Source organism: Alligator mississippiensis, chromosome 2 (genome assembly GCF_030867095.1).
Source record: "Alligator mississippiensis isolate rAllMis1 chromosome 2, rAllMis1, whole genome shotgun sequence".
Classification (NCBI taxonomy): Eukaryota; Metazoa; Chordata; order Crocodylia; family Alligatoridae; genus Alligator; species Alligator mississippiensis.
The window spans coordinates 151,413,796-151,437,075 of record NC_081825.1 but is presented as its reverse complement, the minus strand read 5'-3'; the positions used below and the strand labels follow the sequence as shown (position 1 = coordinate 151,437,075).

The window sequence follows — 23,280 nt, the reverse complement described above, 5'->3', positions numbered from 1 at the left end:
CTAGAAGGAGGAACCCAATATTTTGCAATTTCACAAACATGCTGGAAAAAATGTTAGCACATCTCTCAGACACGTGCACAAATATGAGGTACTTCCAACAGGCTTGTCTGGGTGGTAGGTCAAGGGTTCATACACTTTTGCTCTGAGTTCTTCAGTGGATGAAAAGGAGACAGGGACTGAAGCTGAACATAAGTACAAAGGAGACACACAACCACACCAGGACTTAAATATACAGAAGACAGTGTTATGGGCAGAGTTGGCAGATTTCTATGCAAGTTTATAAATCTGTGGTTTATACTGCATCTGCCCACCCACATTTTTCACTGTCAACTAAGTTATCTCAGGGTTTACCTATTTCCAATTCTCACATATGTACTAGGAACTAGACTGTCTAAAAGAGAATCCTAACATGAAAAGCAGCAGTATCGCTCTCACTCTGAGGCAGGGATGGGCATAATATGGCCCATGGGCCAAATCTGGAGCACCAAGGGATTTTGTCTGGCCTAGGTAGACAGTCCTACCATCCCTGGGTGTGCAGCAGGCCTGGGATAGCATGGCAGCTGGACTCACTTCCCAGCAGCAGCAGATCCTTCCAGCTGCCACCACCACCAGATCTGGCCCCACTGCCTGGGCACCCTGGCCAATCCACCCCACACCCACCACTGGGGGCACCTGACAGAACAAGCAGGTGGGTAGGTGGATGGGACGGGGCCACAGCCAGGTGGGGAGATTTGTCTGGGAGCCGGGATCACAAGGCAGTGACAGTGCGAGGGTGGGGCCCAGGGCAGAGCCACAATCCACTGCCCGCATGTTCCTGTGATGGGCGTCAGTTCTGTGGGCAGGGGCATGCAGGAAGCAAATCCCAATCCCAGCCCTGGCCCTGTCCACTGGTTCTAATCTCAGATGCCGCTCCCTGCCCACCCACAGCCCCACCCCAACCACCTAGCCAAGTGCAGAGCAGAACCACTAAGGGAGTTTTGGCGAGCTGGTGCTAGGGGAGGGGTGTTGACTGGCCTGCAAAAGTTCACCAAAACTCCCTAAGTGTCCCTTGGCTGCTTTGAGGCCTGGTTGTAAAAGACTCACTAGCTAGAATTTTTTAAAAGATCAGTATCACGGTACTTGTTTTTACTGGTCACAGCAATGGAACTGCCATTTGGAATCAGGTCTATGTCCTTGTTGTCCCATGATATCTGAAACCATAAAAATAGTTTTATGAAAAAGTATTCAAGGCAAGAAGCACAGTAATCTTCTTCCTGATAAGCGGTTCCCTATTAAATCATTCAATGCCATTATGTGGTACATGTTTACAGAAACCTTCAAAACTACATGACAGCAGCAAGAGAAAGATAGGTGCAAATGTGACAATGATTTCCATAGCTGCTGGAAATTACTGTTGTAAGAATGTACACAAAGACCAAATGTACAAGAACGTACTCTTCTGTATATTTGCAGAAATGCTCTTGTTTTCTTTAATGCCTAGAAACACACAATTTATGTCCTTGAGTTTTTGCTTGTGCCATCTTTATTTTTAGCCCCAATTTTGTGCGTGTGTGTGTGTGTACGTGTATGTGTGTCTCTCACGCACGCACCCCCCCTACCTAGAGTTTTCTCTCATTGACCAAAAAGATATAACAGGCAACATTTAGCACCTCTGAAGTCCGTGGAATTGCAACTGCTTATAATAGGTTCAGACTTGGACAACTAAGTGGAAAAGACTCATTCATACAGTTATAGGCCAAGGTAATTACAATGAAATCCAACAGCTGTCTGCTCCTAGAGGTTTCACATTTTTAAAAAGGGTTTTCATTTTGAAAGAGCAGAAAGCAGGAAAAACTATTAGTGTGTATTAGGGCCTTGTTACACAGTAATTTTAGGTGACTTCTGGAGCTCTTAAACTCTTCACTGGCTGCACGTTAACCCTCTTAAGTGATTTAAAGCACTCGGTATTCAGCTTAAAGTAATGCCACTCCCAGGCAGAATTATCTCTAGTCCACCTAATTTTGCTCCTGTTCCGTTAAGGTGTGGCCACTCTCCACAGCTATTCCACCCAAGTTGAAGTCCTCCAACATCCTAGGATGCAATGATCCCTCCAAAATCAGGGAAGTGATGCTGGGGGGTAGTGGGGCTGGGCATGGTGCTTTTGTGCCACTGCTCCCACTGGGCAGAGCCAGTGCTGCAGCCCCGGAGTGCCCAGAGGCCTCAACGCCTTCTGGACTGGCTTGTGGTTCTGAATGCCTGGGGTGGACTTGGTCCACAGTACCTGTGGAGGACAGCAGGCTGGTACTGGCCTCTTCCACTGAGCCATGGTTGAACCTGCTCCTAGTTCTGTGCTCTGCTGCAGCATATCCCCCACCCAGTGCCTGTGCCTTCAGGACCTGCAGACATGCCCAGGTGGGGCCAGGCAACTGGAGCAAGGTGGAACTTGGTGGCTGCAGTGCAACAGCCCAAGGCCAGTTTCCTCTGACCCTGTGCTTCACCAGGCTGTGCAGGGTGCAGTCACTGACTTCCCCTGGCTGGCTCACCTAGCAGCAGCTGTGATTAGTAAATCTGAAGCCCCTAAACCCACATAGCAGCTGGGTGGCTCCAGGAACAGAGCCTGGGGCCTCGCGCTGCCCTTCCAGGCTTGGGCTGCACAGAGCAGCTGCGGAGGCTGTGCTGCTCACAACCGTGTCCCAAGCCTGGCAGGGGCAAGAAGTTCCATCTCTGTACCCCAGAAAATATGCAAATAAGTATGCAAATAAGCCCTCTTCTTGTTTACTTTATATTGCTCACCATAACCACCATTGAGAGTGAGAACTGGGTCTCTCTCACACCACCGCGGCAGCAGCACCAGGAGAAGAGAGGAAGGGACCCCTTCCCCTGCTGAAGTCCAGCTTCTGTGGGAGGAAGGGGCCCAATCCCCTTCTTGCCCAGGGCCCCCAAAATTCTTAATTCGACTGTAGGTACAGGGAAGGGACTTCCTACCCTTGCCAGGCTTGGGAAGCTGCTGTGAATGATGAAGTCTCCTTGCCTGCTCTGTGCAGCCCCAGCCCAGATGGTTGGTACTGAGCCCCACACTCCATGCTCAGAGCCACCCGGGACTGCTATGGGGGGGTTAAGGGGCTTCAAGCACCTGCCAACCTCAGCTGCTATCAGGCAAGCCAGGAGGAGAGAGCTAGCAGCTGGACCCTGTACAGTCTGACAGAGCATGGGGTCAGTGCGAAGTGGTCTCAGGCTGCTGCGCTGCAGCTATCAATCTCTGCCCTGCTCCATCCACCTGGCTCCACTAGTGCATGTGCCCAGTATGGCTGTGTGAAACGGCACTGTTCCGTTCCAACTTCAGTTTTAAGGTCTGGACAGAACAGTGTTCTGTATCGAATTTCATTTTGAGTCAAAATAACCTTGCTGTTTCGCTTCGTGGAAACAGCGAGGCTGTTTTGATGCCATTTCAACGTTTCGCCTGACCGCAATCAGGCTGAGGAAACTCAGCCTAGCTGGGCTGACTTCCTTTGCCGAGCCCGATCCTAGTGCTGGAGATGGCAAGTCAGCCCAGTTAGGCTGACTCCCCATCCCCTGACCGATCTAGCGCCGGGGATGGGAAGTCAGCCCAGCTGGGCTGACTCCCGTCCCCGACCCGATCTAGTGCTGGGAATAGGAAGTCACTCAGCTGGGCTGACTTCCCATCCCCAGTGCTATAGTTGAAATGTTTCAACTAGCCTCGTTTTGTTTCGAGGCTGTTTTGAAGCTTTTTGGTTCGTTTTGATTCTGCTGTTTCGACCTTGAAATCAGTGGAAACCGTGTCAAAATGAAACGGGCAGCAAAATTTTGCACAGCCCTAGTATCCAGGTCCTGGGGGCCTCTTTTTCTCTGGAGTTCACCCCCTTATGCTACCACCGGCTGGGCTTCTGGCTGGCTGTGCACCACTTGAGCTCTGAGGTTCCTGATCCTTTTTAGAGCTCAGGTGGCACCCAACTGGCCATCATGCCAGGAAGGGGCAGCGCAAGTGGGCAGGCCATGAAGAAAAAAAGTATCAGGCCCCTTGGAACTGAAGCCGTGAGCTGGTTCTGCCCCTAGCTCCTAGTCCAGTCCCTACTGACCAAGCCGCCAATGGCGAGTCACAGCTGTGAAGGTGAAGAACAGTCACATATTTTTTTTTAACTTAAGGTGTGACTGCTCCACTAAGCTGAACAATACTAAACTGATTAACATTTGTTTGGCTTACAGCATAAGGTATAACAAGGCCCTTAGTGTTGCAGGAGTTCCCACAGCCTCTAGTCATGGCCCAGGACCCTTTAATGAGAGGCTATGTACAAAGAGAAAAGGTCTCCCAAAAGAGCTTGACAAAAACCAGTGACCTTCAGTTCTTACTGGCTCTGGAGCCACCCGAGCCATGAGCGTTAATCAGAGCGCCAAAATACGATACCCTTATGTGATCTGTGAATTTGGACACTCCTGTTTCAAATTAAAAAACTATAAATCAATTGCCAGGCATTACTAATGCACAGTTTTATCAAACACCTGCATTACATTGCAAAAATACACAATTACTCTAAAAAAAGACATACCCAATGCACAGGGCAAAAAACTCCTTCTGACAATATTTCAAAAAGCCACTAGGGATAAATTGAAAAGCTACAGTCTAAGTATCACTGTTAGTATTTCCACAGCATACAATTTGGGTATTAACCAAGTTGGATAGCATGTTGGGGAAATACGTGAATAAGCAATTAAAGCAATTTAATAAAAAACTCCTCCAAAAACTAGTCCAGTAATAGAAAAAGGACCCAGCCCCAGTATGAGAGTTGGCAATATTGCAGTCCATTGTAGGAAGTAAAGAACATTTCTAAAAGTAATGATAACTGTAACTACTTTTGTATATAGTAAATTAAATGGACATACATCATGATAGTTTCTAGCAGTACTCATGCAAAACTTTAGCTGAAGATTTTCTTCAATATCATCATGTTCATCATCTAGAACTGCCTGCATACTCCTAAAACAAACAAAATATGCTTACCAATTGTTAGATGACAGATCACACAACTAATTATCCTGCATCTGGAGAAGTGACATTTCAAACATTTATTACTGATTGTAACTATGAACTGCCATCATTCAAATATGACACTTAAAAATTATGTACTGCATAAAGCTTGCTACTTTTACCTGAACTTAAACAGCCTTTGAAAGTAAGAGTACTTCTAAGTGCAGAAACCAAACTTTGTAAAGTGCACGTTCAAAGGTAGACTTCATACCTGGTCAGGGAGAAGGGCCACCAAAACTTTTGGCTCAAAGCCCAATAGAAAACCTACACTTGTTTTCTTGCTCTATTCCATTTATTGCATTTTCTCAGCCTTATGTCCTGAGTTCTGTTTTTCCTACCAGTCTGTTTTCTCCATAACTTCAGCTCAAGCTAAGAATTTTTGTTTTGTTAATATGTATCCAGCAAAAACCTTTATCTCAAGTATGTTTGTCCCTCCCCAGAACATCTAGTATTTATTTCTTAGCAGTCAAAAGGAATTCCACATTATAAAATACACATGCTTGTATACATGTTGCTATTATTCACATCAATTATTAGTAACAGTAATTTGTCCATTCTTCATGTCTTAACAATGAACCTTGATAGTCTCTAGGTTTTAATGACGATATAAGCAATTCAGCCGTTGCACTATTAGTTACACTGATAGACTCCCAATAGTGAAATGCATGTAATATATTTCAGGATTGCTTTTTGCTGTATTCTCCTCTTCCTCTCCAAATAGACAGCACAGTGTACAAGATAGAATTTACAGCAGGATGTACTACTCCAGACATATAACTGAAGGTACTATATCTCCCTGAACAGTGGGTTGATACATATTCATAAATGCACCTCCTCCAGTTACAAGCCATGTTCTCAACCAACAAGCCCAAAATTACTCTCACAGAGATACTGGAACACAGATCAGATCACTGACTGAAGTGTGAATTCTACTATATGCCCTGCTGCAACCTTTAGTTTGACTATTTCACAGACAATTGAGATGACAGCCCCCTGCACATAAAACTCCACTTGATCCAAGCAGCAATCTACTCTACTGTAAGAGAAATAGGGGGTCCTGGAAAAATATTTCCAGTGTGGGCCTCAGGTAGGCAGACTGCATGACAAAAATCAAGCACTAAAAAAGCATAAAAACATCAGCTGCACCAGTGCTTCCAGCTATTTATGTTCTGGTATGGTCCCATTTCCAATTTAACCGATGCATCATTTAATCCACCCAACCCCTCTTCAGGAAAATAATGCCCACAGAGAATAGGGTCACAGAGAACTTAACTAACTTCCCCATTTAGCAGCAGAGCTGAAAAATGAATCCTATCTCAAGGTCCACTTCACTGCACACCATCCTGCCTCAATTCTATATAACATATAATGAATATGAACAAGCTTTCATGCCTACTGATACATGTGGGAAATGCACACAACCCCTTAGACAGGAACCAAAACCAAGAGCCAAAATAACTTACTTCCCTACAACAGGACTCAGCTCCTTCAAATCTTCCAAGGAAGGCTTCATATCCAAAAGTTTCTTAAAAACAGCGAGTGGAAAAGGGATATAGGCAATGACTCCATTGAAGAGAGCTAGCCCACACAGGATTCCAAAGAGATAATACTTTTTCTTCTCTATTGAAGGCTGAAAAAAAAAAATCCCCAAACTTTGCACCTTTAAAACATCTATTCCAACTTATTAAAAGATCATTGTGGAAAAGAAAACAGGCAAACCGGATCTGAGAAACTCTGAAAACAAACATAACAAGGAGGAAACCTTTTAGTTCATTTCTGAGCATCAAAAACGTTAGTGGTCAGGTTAAAGCGAGCTGAAAAAGGTCAAAGGTAAACTATATAACACTCTTTAACACGTTTTTCTAAAATGATCCTTCCAGTAAAAGAGAAATATCCACACCATACCAAATACAAGAGGTGAAACTGTTCAAAAGAAACTTTGTCAAGATAGAGTGGTGCTCTCCAAGGCCCCTGCCACATGTTACATATATTACAATAAATTTAAATTGGCCACACACGAAAATTAAGACCCACCAAAAGTGTCAATTAATTGTCATGCAATTAACTAGTAAATCACGCAATAAATTTAGCCTGGCCATGTGCAAAGTAATTATCATCGTATAAAAATCTCTACCCAGATATAAAAAAAATACATAATTTATTTTCCCTAAACTATTACTTGACAGGTATTCTCTTATTTTGTCCCCTCCTTTTGATCTGCTTTCAGAGGTGAACAATCCCAGTCAATTTCAATCTCCTTTCATGCAAGTTTTGCACACCTCTGCTCGTCATTGTTCTCCTTTGAATCCCCTCAAATCCCACACACAAAGAAACATCCAGCTGGTGCAGACTCACTCCTTTGGAAATTTCCACTGCTTTCCAACAGGCTTCCTAACAGCCTCTGTGCAAAAGACAAGGAAGTCTGGAATCAAAGTTCACATGCCCTTGGCCTCTTGGGCCAAAACAGTTTGAGCTGATGCTGACTTACATTGGTAGGAAACCACATGGGGGACGTGGTCTCGCAGTACATGAACAGTCCATACTCTGGATGAACCATTTCCTCAAACAAGGTAAGGAAGAATTCTAATGTCACTCCTCCTGCATCAAGGCCAATCTCTCCTTTAAAGGCCACCTGTAATGATACAGACAGACCCATGTTTCCCTTGGCTACTGTTTTGAAGACATTCATGGATGAGGATGCCCAATGAACTGGAAAAATAACACTCGCATCCTCTCATCTCTCCACATGATGACAAACTGCCTGCTTAGCTCATAGGTTTGTAACAGTCAGACCTTTTGAAGACCAGAGAACAGGAACAACTGGGAAACAACTGGGAATAGGGATGATTTGGGAGGTCTTCATCATCCCTGATCTTTCAAACTACCACTTATACCTTTCAACTTCTAAAGTGATACTGGTGACAAATTGCTACAGTCTAGCGTATTATGCCTGCTAAGAGGCTGACAGCCCAACTTCCATATTGCTCCCTGTACTCTCAAGAACTACCTTTCATATTCACTTTGTGTCTGCAGTCCCATCATCTTGTGTATGCAATCCCAAGCAAGAGCCAGGCCACAACAGAGCAGCCTAAATTCCAATGAAGGATCACAAGGTCTGGTTCCACAGTAACCCAGGGCTAGGCAATGTTAGCACATGGAGTAAATGTTCCCTATATCAGTGATGCACACATGAAGTCACTAAACTTGTGGCATTAGTCTTTGTTTATGAGGGTCATAGAGTTAAAGTCTTGAAAGCCTCATGGAGATTTTAAAAGCAGTCTATCCAATTTATAATATAGAACCACATTAATGTGTTGTGATCTATGCCAGCCCCACTAGGCAGGTGTTGTCAGATGTGTTATAGCTAGAACCGCCCAGAAAATATTTTGTCCTTTTAAAAACAGATTTTGAAAATATTTGATTTCATAGATTTCATAGACATTAGGGCTGGAAGGGACCTCGGAAGATCATTGAGTCCAGCCCCCTTCCCAAAGGGCAGGAAGTCAGCTGGGGTCATAGGATCCCAGCAAGATAAGCATCCAGTTTGCTCTTGAAGGTCTTCAATGTAGGCGCTTGAACCACCTCCCGGTGGCAGGCTGTTCCAGACCTAGGGGGCTCGGACAGTAAAGAAATTCTTCCTTATGTCCAGCCTGACACGGTCTTGTAGTAGTTTATGACCATTCGACCTAGTCGTCATCCCTTGGGGCGCTCTGGTGAACAAATGTTCCCCCAGATACTGGTGGTCACCCCTGATAAACTTATAGGTGGCCATCAGATCACCCCTGAGCCTGCACTTTTCCAGGCTAAAGAGCCCCAGGGCTCTCAGCCTGTCATCGTAGGGTCTGCTTCCCTGACCTCTGATCACGCGCGTGGCTCTTCTCTGGACTCTCTCAAGCTTCTCCACATCCTTTTTGAATTGTGAAGCCCAAAACTGGACGCAGTTCTCCAGCTGCGGCCTCACTAAGGCCGAGTACAAGGGGAGAATGATGTCCCGGGATTTGCTTGAGAAGCATCTATGGATGCAAGCCAGCGTTTTGGTCGCTTTACTAGCCGCCGCATCGTATTGCAGGCTCATGTTCATCTTGTGGTCAATGATGACCCCCAAGTCTTTTTCTTGCATAGTGCTAGCTAACATAGCACAGCCAAGCCTATAAGGATGCTGCGGGTTTTTCTTCCCAAGGTGGAGAAGCTTGCATTTATCGGCGTTGAACATCATCAGATTCTCGTCCGCCCACTTGCTGAGCCTGTCCAGGTCAGCCTGGATCACCCGCCTGTCTTCTGGTGTGGATGCTTTGCCCCAAAGCTTGGTGTCATCGGTGAACTTGGTCAGTCCACTTCTGACTCCAGTGTCCACATCATTCATGAAGATGTTGAACAGTATGGGTCCAAGGACAGAGCCTTGGGGGACCCCACTGGTCACAGGACACCACGATGAGTGACTTCCATCAATTACTACCCTCTGGGTCCGACCCCGGAGCCAATTTTCCAGCCAGTGGATCGTGGAGGACCCAAGGCGACAATTGGCCAGTTTCTCCAAGAGGCGATCATGGGAAACCAGATCGAAGGCTTTTTTGAAGTCAAGATATATGACATCAATCTCTTCTTCCTTGTCCAGGTGATAGGTCACCTGGTCGTAGAAGGAAATGAGATTGGTCAAGCAACACCTACCTGCAACAAACCCGTGCTGGCTATCCCTTAAGATGTTGGCGTCAGCCAGTCCATTAAGGATGGCCTCCTTAATAAACTTTTCTAAGATCTTCCCCGGGATAGAAGTCAGGCTAATGGGCCTATAGTTAGCCGGATCCACTTTCCTCCCTTTCTTGAAGATAGGCACCACATTGGCCTTCTTCCAGTCTTCGGGCACTACACCAGAGTGCCAAGAGTTTTCAAAGATCCGTGCTAGAGGCTGGGCTATGATGCTCGCCAGCTCCTTGAGTACCCTGGGGTGAAGATTGTCAGGGCTGGCTGACTTGAAGGTATCCAGCTTCTCAAGATGTTCCTTCACGAAGTCAGCATCAATGGAGGGCAGGGGATCACCCTCACCCGAACTTCCCTGTCCCGTAGCGGGCATGGGCGTCCCATGGGACTGATGAAAGACCAACGCAAAGTACCTATTTAATAGGTTGGCTTTTTCCTGGGCGTCAGTTGTCAGTTGCCCCATCTGGTTCAGCAGGGGTCCAATGTTGCCCCTGCTCTTCCTCCGGCTCCCCACATATCTGAAAAAGGACTTTTTATTGTCCTTGATGCTCAAAGCTAGATGGAGTTCAGTTGCAGCCTTGGCTTTCCTGGTCTGCTCCCTACAGGACCGGACCAGTGCAGAGTAATCCTCCTTGGAGGTGACTGCCATCCTCCATCCTTTGTAGGCCTTTCTTTTTAGCCTCAGGAGGTCTGCCAGGTCCCTGGAGATCCAGGGGGGCTGCTGTGCCCTCTTGCTGCCTTTCCTCCGAGATGGAATAGACTTAGTTTGTGCTTTGAGGATCGCTCCCTTGAGGAGCAACCACTCTTCTTGAACTCCCCTCTCCCCGTAGTCATGGTCCCTTAGGGCCTCACTGACAAGCCTCCTGAGCTTGTCAAAGTTGGCTTTCCTGAAGTCAAGGACTTCCATGTTGCTGACTGACATGCCAGCTTTAGTCATTTGATTTGACCAGAAATCAAAGAGTTTCCAGTTTTTGGCAAACAACTTTTGGATTATTCTACAATGCTTTAAAATATTTCTGCAGAAAACAAATTTTTCATAAATAATTCCCAGAAATTGAAAACCCCATTTTCTATGGAGAAACAATTTCAGGGGATAGTTTTTCCATGAGCTGTAATTCTAACAAGCTTCTAAGCTCACCAACAACTTCCCTTGCTGCAATTGACTGAAAAGAACCCTCTGAAGTATGACTAAATACCATACCATTAACTCCTTTTTCAGAGTGCTATCCTCTACCAGACACAGTTTGCGTAAAGTATCTTCAACCAAGTTGTTGCGATTAACCTCAAGAGGAAATATAGGAAGGTCGGGAAGGTCACTATTTCTCAGCAGCTGATTCTGTATGATTATGTTTTGGGCTATTACCTTTGCTCCCTAAAAGAAAAATAGTACATTAAGAAATACAGCAATGTTTTCAGTACCTTGTTGTGAAAAAAAATACTGCCTTGCCAATAAAGTCAAACCTCCTCCTCTTCTCTATGGACTGTGGTATTTTTCCCCTCTACTTTGCATTTTTTATGTCAAGTGTACCTTCTTTGGAGAAAGTGGTATTCATATCAGACTGTGTAATTACAACTTCTTGAATAAAAAGAATCACATAACTATGTGAATGAGTTATATTACAAGAAGAGTCAATGTCCAGGGAAATCTGACAGAAGTGATTAAGGCAGTGGTTCTCAACCTCAATTTCAGAACAGTAGGGCTAAAAACAGGTCAGATTTCTTCTGGGACAAAGCCTTTTATCCTCGGAGACCTACAAGTACATTGTCCCACTTTAAGTGCCTGTGAAGTATCCAAAATAACACTCCCCTCCCCCATCCTGGACAACATAGAATAATAGAAAATTAGGGTTAGAAGGGACCTCAGGAGGTCATCTAGTCCAACCCTCTGCTCAAAGTAGGACCATCCCAACTAGATCATCACAGCCAAGCTTGCTTTGTCTAGCTGGGTCTTAAAAACATGTAAGGAGGAGAGGGAGGGTGTTAACTTGAGTTAATTGCCATTCAAGCTGTGTATGTAAATGACTATCCCATACTGGTTTTGATGCAAGTCACAGCCTGGGACAATCAGACCCGGGATAAACCCAACGTCGATTTTTACCCTAAAGGTGTAGTATACTTAACCCAAATCATTTCCATTTAGGAAAAGGAGTGAGATGCAGGAGAAATCTGTTAAAATTCAAAAATTCTACCACCTTCACATCCACAAACTAAAAATGCTACTGTGTGTTTCAGAGCATTGTAAGACCAGGTCATACCTGTTGGAGGAGTACCGAATCAGTGCGGAACACTTGAATCTTGGAAACCAAATTAAAGACAAAAGGAAAGCGGCAGAGTGTGACAAGCGTGTTGTCATCACCAGCAGAATCCTACCAACAAGAAAATGGGATGCAAGGTTAGTTCCACTTTTCATTTTCTTGATGTACTGATTCTCCTGCCCAAGCTCTAGTTATAGCTGTAAACATATAGAGCTTCCTTCCCTTTCTTACCCAGATGATGCCTGAAAGAAGAGAATTATCATCCCTTCTCCAAACTTTTTGGAGTAGTGGCTCCGCATCATGGGCACAGGGCCTCTGTTCCCTTGTCCCTGTCACTGAATAGGGGTGTTACCTTGAGGAAGTTACTTCACCACCCTATACCTGTTTCCCTTCCCACGCATGGCCTATTTTGTTTAGATTGTAAGCCTTCTGGAGGAGCACAAACCATCTTTATTTATGGGTCTGTACAGTGACAAGGGCCTCATACTAATTGGAGACTCAATAAAAAGTGCTTCAATAACACCAGTAAATTAATAATTACACACAGGGAATAACCACTTAAGTAAGCATCTGCCTTCTTCAGGAAACCATAGTCTCATACTTACAGCTGTAGCTTGCCATCTGCGCCACCTGGCTACATCCTCCTGAAGATTAACTGTGCTGGAGATTTCATGGATGTAAAAATTACTTAACTGCAGGGTGGACTTAGCTTTCTTGTTTGCCTTCAATGGGAATAAAATTTGAGTTAGGATGCATGTGTTGGCTTAGAATCAGACCATTCTCTTTGCACATATTAACACACTTACCCGGTGCAGCTTTTTCAGCACTTCCAGAAGAGGTTTGGCATTTTGACAGGAGGGGAAGGTATAATACAATTTTAATTGAGAAACTACTGCCTTTTTAAACAGCTGTACCACATTGTCCAAACATGATGCTGACAAGGACAACCAACATTTTTCTGAAACATAAAGAAAAATATTTATGTAAATGAAACTTCTCTGCCAGAAAAACCAAAATAAAAACACCCTAAGAGGGACCCATAATGCTCATCTACCTTTCAGCTAGGATTTTCATGAAATATACTGATAATGTTTGTAATGGTTTGAGGGAAAGAATGCAACCATTACTTGCAGTTAGACATTACACACCACCCATTTACATGCTCCATCACCAAGACACAAAAAACTGTAGTAAATTGTGACACACTGACCAAAAACATGAACATATGACCAATAATCCTGGTCAGACATCAAGAGTGCCCACTGTTTGTTCAGGATGAGGATGGAAGTATGTGATGTATGAGTGACTGAAGAGATATTACTGAACTAGAGATGATGAGCCAGTGATTTCGTTCACCTGCGATTGTTCACTCTGCAGATGGGTGTAGTGATTTATCTGCTTGTTTCCTTATTATTATTATTGCCACTATTACAGCACAAAGGAGAGCTAGTCATGGGCCTGCACCCTCACTGTTCTAGATGCTGTACAAATACAGAGCAAAAAGACACCCTAACCAAAAAGCTTACTTTTGACTTGCATTCCCATAGTGGCTTATTCTGAATTTAGCCAAAGGGAACAGTCGTTATCTGTGGAAAATCTTGTCCAGGTAATGTATTGAGAGAAAGAAAGGAAGGACATGTTAACAGCCTCAAATAAATTAGAAGGACCACTGCAGTGAAGGACAGCATCTCTACTCTGGATATGCTACCACTTGAAATAGATGTAATGCAGCACTGGGAATATACCCATAAACACTCTTCAAAGTGTGAGCTCATTGGCACTTATGGCTAGAGCCTCATTTAGGTGGCTATGTCACATCCATTTTGGGGTGCATCTTGCACAAAGAGTACGTCATGCTTCACTGCAATGTTCTCTAGTGAAGTCCTTTCATGGGTAGATATGCCTAAAAAACCCCAAAGGGTTTATGATCAAAGATATGTGGCAGACAACTGATAGCTTCAAAAAGTTGAGGGAGGATAAAAGACAGTGGTATAATATTGGGCAGCAGTTGCCTCAGCACACCAGCATGTATGCCACTTTAATGCTAAAAAAATGTGTTGAGGGGAATAAAATACACACAATGTCCCAATTCTGTGGCCTCAAAGCTTTTATCGGCATGAATTTGGGATGACAGCAAGATGTACAAATGATGAAGCAGAGAGAGAGAGAAACTCCCAGTGTGTAAGTTTGCACAAATAATTGAGCCATAGTCCTAAGTAATTTTTCAACATGTGCTCTAGTTATCTTAAGCAGTGTCTTCTCTTGCTCAAAGTGACGCAAACCAAACTTACCCAGAAGGTCTGAAGAACGGTCACTCATGCTAAGAATGGCTTTTGCCAAGGGCAGAACCAGAGACTCTAAGTTTTCTGCTGCATGCATTATGGGGCATTCTGGCAGGAGAAGGAAAATAGATATAGCCTCTTGGTGAACCGAGTGCAGTGGAAGACTGGGAATCAGACGTTCCCTCAGACAGCAACTTATCTGCATGAAATTAAAAAAAAGAGAGAGAGAGAGAGAAAGCAACTAGACTATGATCTGCAGTGGAATATAAAGACACAACCTTTTAATTTGGCATATTACTAGTCTTGGAGTTTTACAGAAAGGTCTGATATGCAGAGTTCAGATGTGGTTAAAACTGAACAGAAAGACATTAATAATGGAATATAAAGGGAAAAAGCAGGGCGTGTATTTGTTACAGCCGTTATGCACAAGTTCTTTTAAGGATCCTTTGTTACAGCTGTTATGCCCAAGATCCATTAAAATTGAACCCTACAAGTATTACTTTGTAATATGCTTATTTACACTTTTTATTACACTACTTGACCAATCTATCCAAAGTATCTGGAATGTGTTTGGGCAGCTACTCTGTTTTTTGTTTATCTCCCAATTCCAAAACCACAAAATTAGCTATTATAAATACTTTTGAAATTACATCAGACTCTGGGATTGGAGTGCTTGTTAATTGCCTCATTTTCATATTAAAAAAGTTATTCATACACGGGACATAAACTTTCAGAGCTTAATGAACCAGTCACAATGAAACCAGTAGCCTATCAGGAATATAGGACAAATACAGTGCATCACGATACAGGAAAGAGAGCTGGGTCTTGATCTCCCTTGACTGATAGCTCTACAGATTCTTTATATTTCCTTCAAAAGACGTGTCTGTACATGGGTGTGCTCATGCACACACACAACCACTTGAAATACTCACTCATATCATGAAGCAAAATTAAGAAGTGGGGCCATATTAAAATGTAGTTATAGGCTGACTGTACTTTGTATACAAATTTGCCAACTATTTTATCGTATTAGCAATCCAGTCCATTTTGGTTAGTTCATCAAACACATCCCTTGCATTCTGTAGATCAACATCAAAAGGACTGGCTCCCTGAGCAGATCTAGCATGATTATGGGGAAAAAAAAACCATGCATCATTCTATGCAATAAGCATGGATGGAGCTTCTGTTTTGGTTTTAACGTGAATATGCCCTTTTGCATCCACAACACAGACCAGGGCAGTACAAACTCTCCCACAATGCTCCACTTGTATGCCTTAATCAAGGACTACCTAAAGAAACAAGGCAGTTGAGTTTCTAAATGCATTCAACACTTAGCTTCTTTGCTGAGACTGGTTAAAGAGGGTCAGTTTTAACTGTGACTCGGACCAGTGTCCAATGGGAAATGAACTACAGCTCATGCCATGAGTCTTCAGATGGCAGCTTTCAGTTACTGTTTATTACACAGACTGGATATGAGCTAGTGATTCCTTAGGCTCAATGATCCAATAACAACTCCAACAAAAATTAGAGAGTACACCTGCTTTTATCAACAAACTTCAAATTGTTGCAGGTCTGTGAAAACAATTAGAAGATGTCAAAAGATTTATGTTTGTCTCGGAGCCCCAGGTTTGCTATGTTACATGAAAGAGCAGGAGAAGAGAGTTGCAGTGCTGTCATAGGCTCCTAGCTGATGTAAGAAGTGCAAAATGACAGCTGATATAAGATTTGTAATCTTATAATGGTGTTTAAAAATTAAGGCATTAGTAAACTCAAGTGAATTCTGTGAACTAAAACCTGCACTGCCTAGAGAGCACAAGTGGGAAGGGGCATGAGGAGCATTTTATGATAGACACCTAGCACTCCCATACAGTAGGCAGCCAGTCAGTCACGATTCTCACCTGGCACAACAATACTGAGAAGGTCATGAGATGCCCAGTAATCTGACTAGTCACTGGCACATGGTCTGCCTGCTTGGGTCCCCTGCTACCTAGTATGTATGCTATTGTATGTGGCATGGGGTGGAGAGGGTGCAATTTGCTGCATGTTGTTTTTCTTAAAGGAGCATAAATCATCACACCACCCTGTAGATCTTCCTCATCTTAGCCTATGACAGCACTACAACTCTAGGAGCTCAAAAATGCTGCACATTCATCTTCCCCACAACCCTACTATGTACAACTTCCACAACTGCAAAGGAGGGCAAGGTTTTGCCTTAAGAATTCAATTGATCTATAACTCTAACTTCTTGTTTAGTTTTGCCTAAGTGTTTTTCATATCCTTGTATTGCACCTAAAAATATTACTTACCTTGGTTTTAAAAAACTTGCACTTAAACAGGCAGAAGAAGAAAATATTTCTTCTATTTCCCTACAAAAAAGGAATAATAATAAAGCAAGTAGGACTGAAACACTTATTTTGTGTAATCTGCCATTACACCCAGACATTTTCAAATTTCATTCTCAAGTAACTACAGATTTTAGGGAGCGTCTACACATTGCCATGCTTTAGTGCTTCCCTTTGGATGTACTAAAGCACAGAACAATACAGACTGTTACTGCACTGTGTGGGTGGTGCATGCTTATATTTTCCAGCTATGTCACCACAACGGCACGCTATATTCAGGGAGTGCACCACTATGGCAATGTAGCTTGTGATCACATAGAGACCCACGTGATCGCTACGTCACTGTAGGGTGACGTGTATATGTGCCTTTAAAGTAGTTAGCCTACTACTTAAGCTCTGTCATTTAAGCATATTTGTTTCTGTCTCCTTTGAATGATGAATTTTCTACTGTCAAAAGATGCTTCAAATTGGGCCTCATCATAAAACAGAAGATACTATTTTCTTCATGGTTTTTACTATCTTTATCTCCCTCTCAGGTCATGATCTAAAGCCCAGTACAGCAACTAGGCTTTGCATCCCATCCTTACAGACCAACCTGACACATTCTAAAATTATTGGGAGTTTTTCCAATTATTATAAATGGGAACTCCCATTCTCATTTAGCAGCAAAGAGGTCTAAGCTAAAAAAAGAGATTAAAGAAGGGAGTTTGGGAACAGTGAACATGGCTGTAACTTGAATGTAGTCAAATAGAGTTCATATGTGACTGGCTAAATTGTTGAACAACCCTGTGTTGGGTTTCATAAGGACCTAATAAAGGCAATAGGATCAGATCCTATTTTTATTTAAACATTTTGTGTTTTGTACACAGATTCTAAAGATTTCAAAATAGGAGTGATATAGGAAAATGACAATTAACAACCTTTTGGCTTCTTGCCATTCATTACTGGTAGGTGTCACTCCCAGCCATTTTTCAATCTGAGTCCGATCAATCTTGCTAATCTTTGGCAACTCATCCACAGAAGAGATTCCACTTGCATGCTCAGGGGACTTAAAATGAAAACAAAAGCAAAAACTCACTAATAAAATCCAATGCAGAGATGAAACAAACTTACAGAGGTTGGATTCCCAAAACTTAATTTTTCCTTCTTGAGGTCCCATTTTCTTAGTTGACGGTATCCCTTTCTGTGTACCCAGTTACTGGTAAAAGGAAAAGCTTGGACAGTTTGGAGAATTCTGCACTGACAGTCTAGCTTCTTTATGCCAACACAATCTTTGAGACAGCAACAAATGATAAACTCAGATGTCATAGCTGGAAGTGGTTGGAGGATCTTTTAAAGACAGCTAATGGCATGTTGTGCCAGAGCTGGCAGAAGTAAGAGCTTAGCCATGCTCCCACTGAAGCCAATGAGAGTTTTGTTATCGAGTTTCATGTGAGCAAGGTCAGATGTAGTAATCTATAGAGTGCTAAAGAGGGGAAAGAGGGATTTTAAGGAGGGAACCCTGGAGTATTAAAATTGTTAAGGTTTAGTAGGTAAGGAGTTGAAAACTTTTATCTATCAGATAAATAGATTTAATCTTTTATTATAGGTTTATCTATCACAAATGTATCTGTGATACATTTATCAATCAGCTATCATGGGCCTCCCTATCTACTTGGTATTTATGGATACTGATTCTCTGACTACGAAAGCGAGCTGCCTGAGGAATCCCTGAATTGACAGCCTGAGGACCATCTTTGCTTATTTGTCTCTTCTGGACTGGTCCTGCCAACACAGACAAACCTGTTGGGTTCTCACTGTCCTTACACTACTTCCATCCACACATGAACTTTATTCTTCTCAGAGAAGGGCTCATGGTTCTGAACCATCAGTCTGTACCACATGGCTCAAAGCCATGAATTGTCATTGTTTCTATAGGTAGCTAGTGCTTCCAAAAACTTTGAAGATGGACCAAATATTAGCTCATACTGAAGCTTTTCAAGCTCAACCTCCATATAATATTATGGTAATAATTAAGCCCTGTGTTCTATCTACTGTTCTTAGTGTATTCCGGGGATATAAACTTATTACTGTACACATTTCCTTTTAAAACAATCCTGATTCATGTACTCAAGACCAATTATGGAGTAGACTGTTCTTTTCTATAAAAAAAAATACTGTGCCAATGTCTCATGCCAGGTTAACATAGTTTAACTGAAATCAAGAAACTGATACTTATCTACAGCATCTAAGGATTGAGCCCATATGTTTGATTTGGGGAAAAAGGCTAAGTACAGATTTTTAGGGAGGAGGTAGCAACCCCTTTATTAAAGCTGAACACTTCCCAAAGTCAAGGTTCTTATGGCTTTAAAATAAATGCCTTTATAGTTTGCAGCCAAGAACACTTTAACGTTTTGTAAAGGAATAGCGCTGGAGCCTTCTGTTCAGGTTTGGAGAAGTCATAAGTAGCGAAAAACGATGTTTTGTACATCTGTGCTTTGCTTGCATCATCTGGTTCCTGGTAAAACCATTTCTGCTGTTAACCTCTTATTTAGAAAGAAGGAAGTTTTGCTTTAAAATGAGTCAAAACCAAAGGCATTAACATGGTACTGAACAGTTGCTGGCAATACTGCCTTCTATGACTGAAAAAATGAGCTAGATGAAATAAAATCTCCAAGAGAAGATAGTTTTACCTGGGACTGAACAGTGCTGATGAAACTGACATATGCGCCAGCAAAAATCATTTTCACTCCAATGCCAGGCAGATCTGCGAAGACATGAATCTGATCAACCCCAGCTGATCCTGGGTTCCTCCTGAAGTTTATATTGCTGCTCTGTTCTCTTGTGTACTGATCCAACAAAGCCCAGCCCAAGTCTTTCTACTGATTTTACTAGACTTTTTATCTGGCTGCAAGGGCCAAGACTTGCAGAATCCTCACGCTTCCATTAAAGCCAAAGGAAATTGAGAGATTAGGAAGAAGCAAGTATATGACAAGACTCAGTAATACAGGGGTTCTCAATCCTTGGGCCACAGCCCGGTGCCAGGCCGCAACAGGCCAGCTGCTGGTCCGCAGCACAGTTGGCTGCCAGACTGGAAGTGGCCGTGGATGCGGCCCCCCAGAGCTGGGCAGAGAGGCCGTAGCTCCTTCTGTAGGATCTGTGGCAGTGCAGGGTTTGGCCCACCCCCCCCAGCCTGAGGGGGTGGGAGTACCCTTACCTGTCTTCCAGCCAGCAATTCTGGCCATGGTCAACTGTGATTGCTGGGCCACGGTCTGCCAGGCCAAGGCCACTTCCAGGCTGCCGTTTGCTTGGCCACAGCATAAAAACTTTGGGAACCCCTGCAGTAACGTAATTAGGGATAGGTGACCAGGGCACTAGCCCAAGGCACCTGCTTAGACACGGAATAAGAACAGTAGCAACTGCCTCCTGTCCAGATGCCTCTACTGCCCAAGGCACAATCTGATTGATACACCTCTGACCAGACTAGACTCTAGAGCAGTGGTTCCCAAAGATTGCGCACCGCCAATTTACATACAACCTTAAATACCACCAGCAATTTTTAGTCATATAAAATACAGGTTTTCCTCGCTTTATGCGGGTTCTGTATGTGCAAATTGACTCTTATGCAATAACCCTTTTTATAGCAAAAATTTGTTACATGCAAGGTAAATTCACTCTTATGCAACTGGTGTGGTGGAAGCCTGCAGTCAGCTGCTTTGTGCGGTGCATTGTGGAAGTGACATGCACCAAAATAGTCTTCTCTGTGGATCTGTGCTCCTCACTCATTGTCTGAGACACATGTTTCTGCAGTTGCCATCCCGATTATAATAGTGCCCTGTGCTTGTGTGTACTGTCTGCTGTTGGTAAGTACCAAAACTGTCTTGTAAAAGTGGTATAAATGGGTCTGGGAGTCAGTAAAGTTGAGGTCTTGGAACATATGCCTATGTTACATATGCCATTGTAAAATGGGTTCCCTTTATGCAAATTCGAGTTATGCGCTGTTTTCCAGGAACACATGTATAGCATAAAGCGATGGAAACCTGTAATTATACTAAATCTGTTAATGCATACCACTGACAGGTTGTCTGCATACCACTGGTAGTACCCATACCACAGGTTAGAAACTGCTGCTCTAGGGGATGCTTCAGATATATACAGGCCAGAGGCACCATGACACCTAACCCCAGATATACCTTCATGCGAGTTCCTGTTACCTGGAATTACTGCATTACAATTATGGAATAATCAGGGGAAGATTTTTCTCATTATGGAATCAGCTGAAGTTTCTTTCTGGTCTGTGCTAGTGTTTGATTTAAGTTCTACAGCAGGGGTGGGAAATTATTTGGGCCTGGGGGCCACATACAGAGTTTTGATGAGCAGTCACAGGCTGTATTTTGCCCACTCCTGCTCTACAGTATTAGGATTTTGTATTTCTAGCTATAGGTATTTGGATACTCTCAAGGAAGTTTGTATTATCCAGGTAAATGTCATATCCTTTTCTGAAACCAACTATATGGCTAACTTCAATTATGTTTTGTAGCAGTCAGCTCCAAAAGTTAGTTATACACAGCATAAAAAATATAATCCAATTTATGATTAATACCATTAGCAGAAACCAGGCTGCTGATGTCCACATTCTGCACCTGCTCTCCTTGGCTATTGGCTGTTTCATTTTCAGCAGGTCTTTGAGGTCCACATCCAAAAGACATAAGCTGGCCAGAAGCTGAGACATAGACCAGGGTGTGGTAGCTGCCAAACAGAAGTGCGGACATGTCACAGCCTGGTTACAGAAACCGCTGCGTTCTCTCTACATCAATGTTGGAAACACGATTACAAATACAAATCCACTGCAACATCTAGTGGTTAAAGTCAGTTACTGGGAGTCAAATGTTGTGGTCTGTATTCTGCACAACTGCCAACTTCCTGCATGCCCTTTGGAAAGTCAGCCTCACTGCACTGCCATGTGCCTGTTTGCCAAAGGAAACCACGAGCAGGTAGGAAGACTCAGCCTCAAAAACCAGTGACCTGATGGCTGAGAGGCATAGCAGGGCAGTATTTATGTCCGCTTGTGGCAGTGGTCTTCCTTGGCCTTGCACACCCATCTCTTGATTCCTGATTCAAGACTTAAGGCCCTGACACTTGGCTCTGTACTAGTTCTGTTGCTGGTTGCTCCCCAGCCTTTCCTCCAATTCTTGTGCAGCTTCCTCCCCAGTCCTCTAACTCCAGTGTGGACCTGGCAGCAACCCTGTTCTAACCATGGCTATGGAATGCCTACACCAGGGGTGTCCAACCTTTTTCAACATGGGGCCGGATCACGAACTTTTTATCACCCAGTGGGCCAGCGAGCCATATTCAAAGATGTCACAGGAAGTGGTATCATATCAGGAAGTGATGTCACGTGACCTTTGACACCAATCAAGTTGCAGGGGTTAACATGGTGCTGGTTGACAGGGCATGCATACCCAGGTCGACATGGTGCTGCAGGAACCGCTTGGCTACAACCGGGTTGACCTGGTCCTGGAGAAGCTGCAGGGCCAGGCTGGGGTTAACCTGGGGCCCACCCAGCCTGCTGGTGCCATGCCCGGGTTGACATGCTGCTGCAGGACCTGCCTGGGTAGAACTGGGTCGGCACCAGCCAGGAAAAGCAGCATGCAGCTGAAGCCAGCTTCCCACGTGCTGCTGGGGACAGGTGGAGGCTGGCCAAGTCTGCACTTGGCAGCAGAAGCAGCAGCAGAGCCATGTGCCACTCAGGACTGACTGGTACAGGCTCGTCCTGTCCCGAGCGGCACACAGGTCCACCACTGCTTCTGCTGGCCAGTGCAGACCCGGCCGGGCTCCTCCCGTCCCCAGCAGCACATGAGAAGCGGCCCCCTTGGGGCCTCACACGTGGGCGGCCGGGCCCAGGGAGCTGCAGCGCCAAGGGGGAGACAGCGCTGCCTTGCTGTGGGGCAGGGCAAGGCATTGGGGCTGGCTTGAAGCGGACAGGTGGAGGCAGGCATGAGTCGGGAGTGCCAGCGGCCACTGCTTGGCCTTCTGCCCAGGGCTGCTCCCCCAGGCCCTGTGGGGATAACCAGCTCCCCTCCCCTCGCTGCCAGCTGGGGCCCACGGGCTGGCCCTGACTGCTTCGCTGCTGCCGCCACGGCCGCTCCGCACTCCACCACACCACGACTCTGCGCTCCATGCTGCCACCATGACTCTGTGGTGGCCGTGCCGCCGCCGCCACTGCTGCGGCTCCGCACTCCGCGGCGCCGCCGCCACCGCCCTGCGGTCCACGGCGCCACTGCCACCACTCTGTGCGCCACACTCTGCATTGCCACCACCATGGCTCTGTGCTCCGTGGCAGCAGCTCTACACTACCCCAATGGCTCCGTGGTGGCAGCTTCGCGCTCCGCGCTGCCACCATGGCTCCGCGGCAGCAGCTTTGTGCTCCGCGGTGCCACCACTGAGGCTCCATGCTCTGCAGTGGAGACGCTGCCGCCACCGCAGGCCAGATAAAATGGCTTGGTGGCTGCATAGAGGCCCGCGGGCTGTATGTTGGACAAGCCTGGCCTATACCTTGGTCATTACAAATACTACTGCATCCTGATCAGATCTCATTTGCTTTACTTACTTGACTTCCCCTCGGCTTGCAAGACAAGTTTGGACCCATTAATGAAGTGCTCTGTACATCATAAGTGGACTGCATTACTTCTATGTCATAC

At 44.6% G+C, this 23,280-nt stretch overlaps 1 protein-coding gene across 7 annotated transcripts in view; it reads right to left on the bottom strand.

Annotated features, from left to right (window-relative positions):
• The window catches only part of LOC102563590 (probable E3 ubiquitin-protein ligase HERC6), a 47,747-nt gene that overhangs the window by 6,820 nt on the left and 17,647 nt on the right, over window positions 1-23,280 (bottom strand). For 2 of the 7 annotated variants that reach the window (XM_059722303.1, XM_059722307.1), the window contains 14 exons: window positions 21,183-21,328; window positions 19,273-19,346; window positions 17,521-17,648; window positions 16,565-16,624; window positions 15,285-15,377; window positions 14,268-14,458; window positions 12,783-12,934; window positions 12,582-12,698; window positions 11,977-12,087; window positions 10,923-11,093; window positions 7,512-7,655; window positions 6,487-6,653; window positions 4,879-4,972; window positions 1,120-1,190 (listed from right to left, as the gene is read on the bottom strand). In XM_059722303.1, the coding sequence (XP_059578286.1) occupies window positions 1,120-1,190; window positions 4,879-4,972; window positions 6,487-6,653; window positions 7,512-7,655; window positions 10,923-11,093; window positions 11,977-12,087; window positions 12,582-12,698; window positions 12,783-12,934; window positions 14,268-14,458; window positions 15,285-15,377; window positions 16,565-16,624; window positions 17,521-17,648; window positions 19,273-19,346; window positions 21,183-21,328 (1,719 nt within the window). Of the gene's footprint in view, window positions 1-1,083; window positions 1,191-4,878; window positions 4,973-6,486; window positions 6,654-7,511; window positions 7,656-10,922; window positions 11,094-11,976; window positions 12,088-12,581; window positions 12,699-12,782; window positions 12,935-14,267; window positions 14,459-15,284; window positions 15,378-16,564; window positions 16,625-17,520; window positions 17,649-19,272; window positions 19,347-21,182; window positions 21,329-23,280 lie in introns of all 7 variants that reach the window. The other 5 variants (XM_059722308.1, XM_059722304.1, XM_059722306.1 and 2 more) reach the window with 5 other exon arrangements.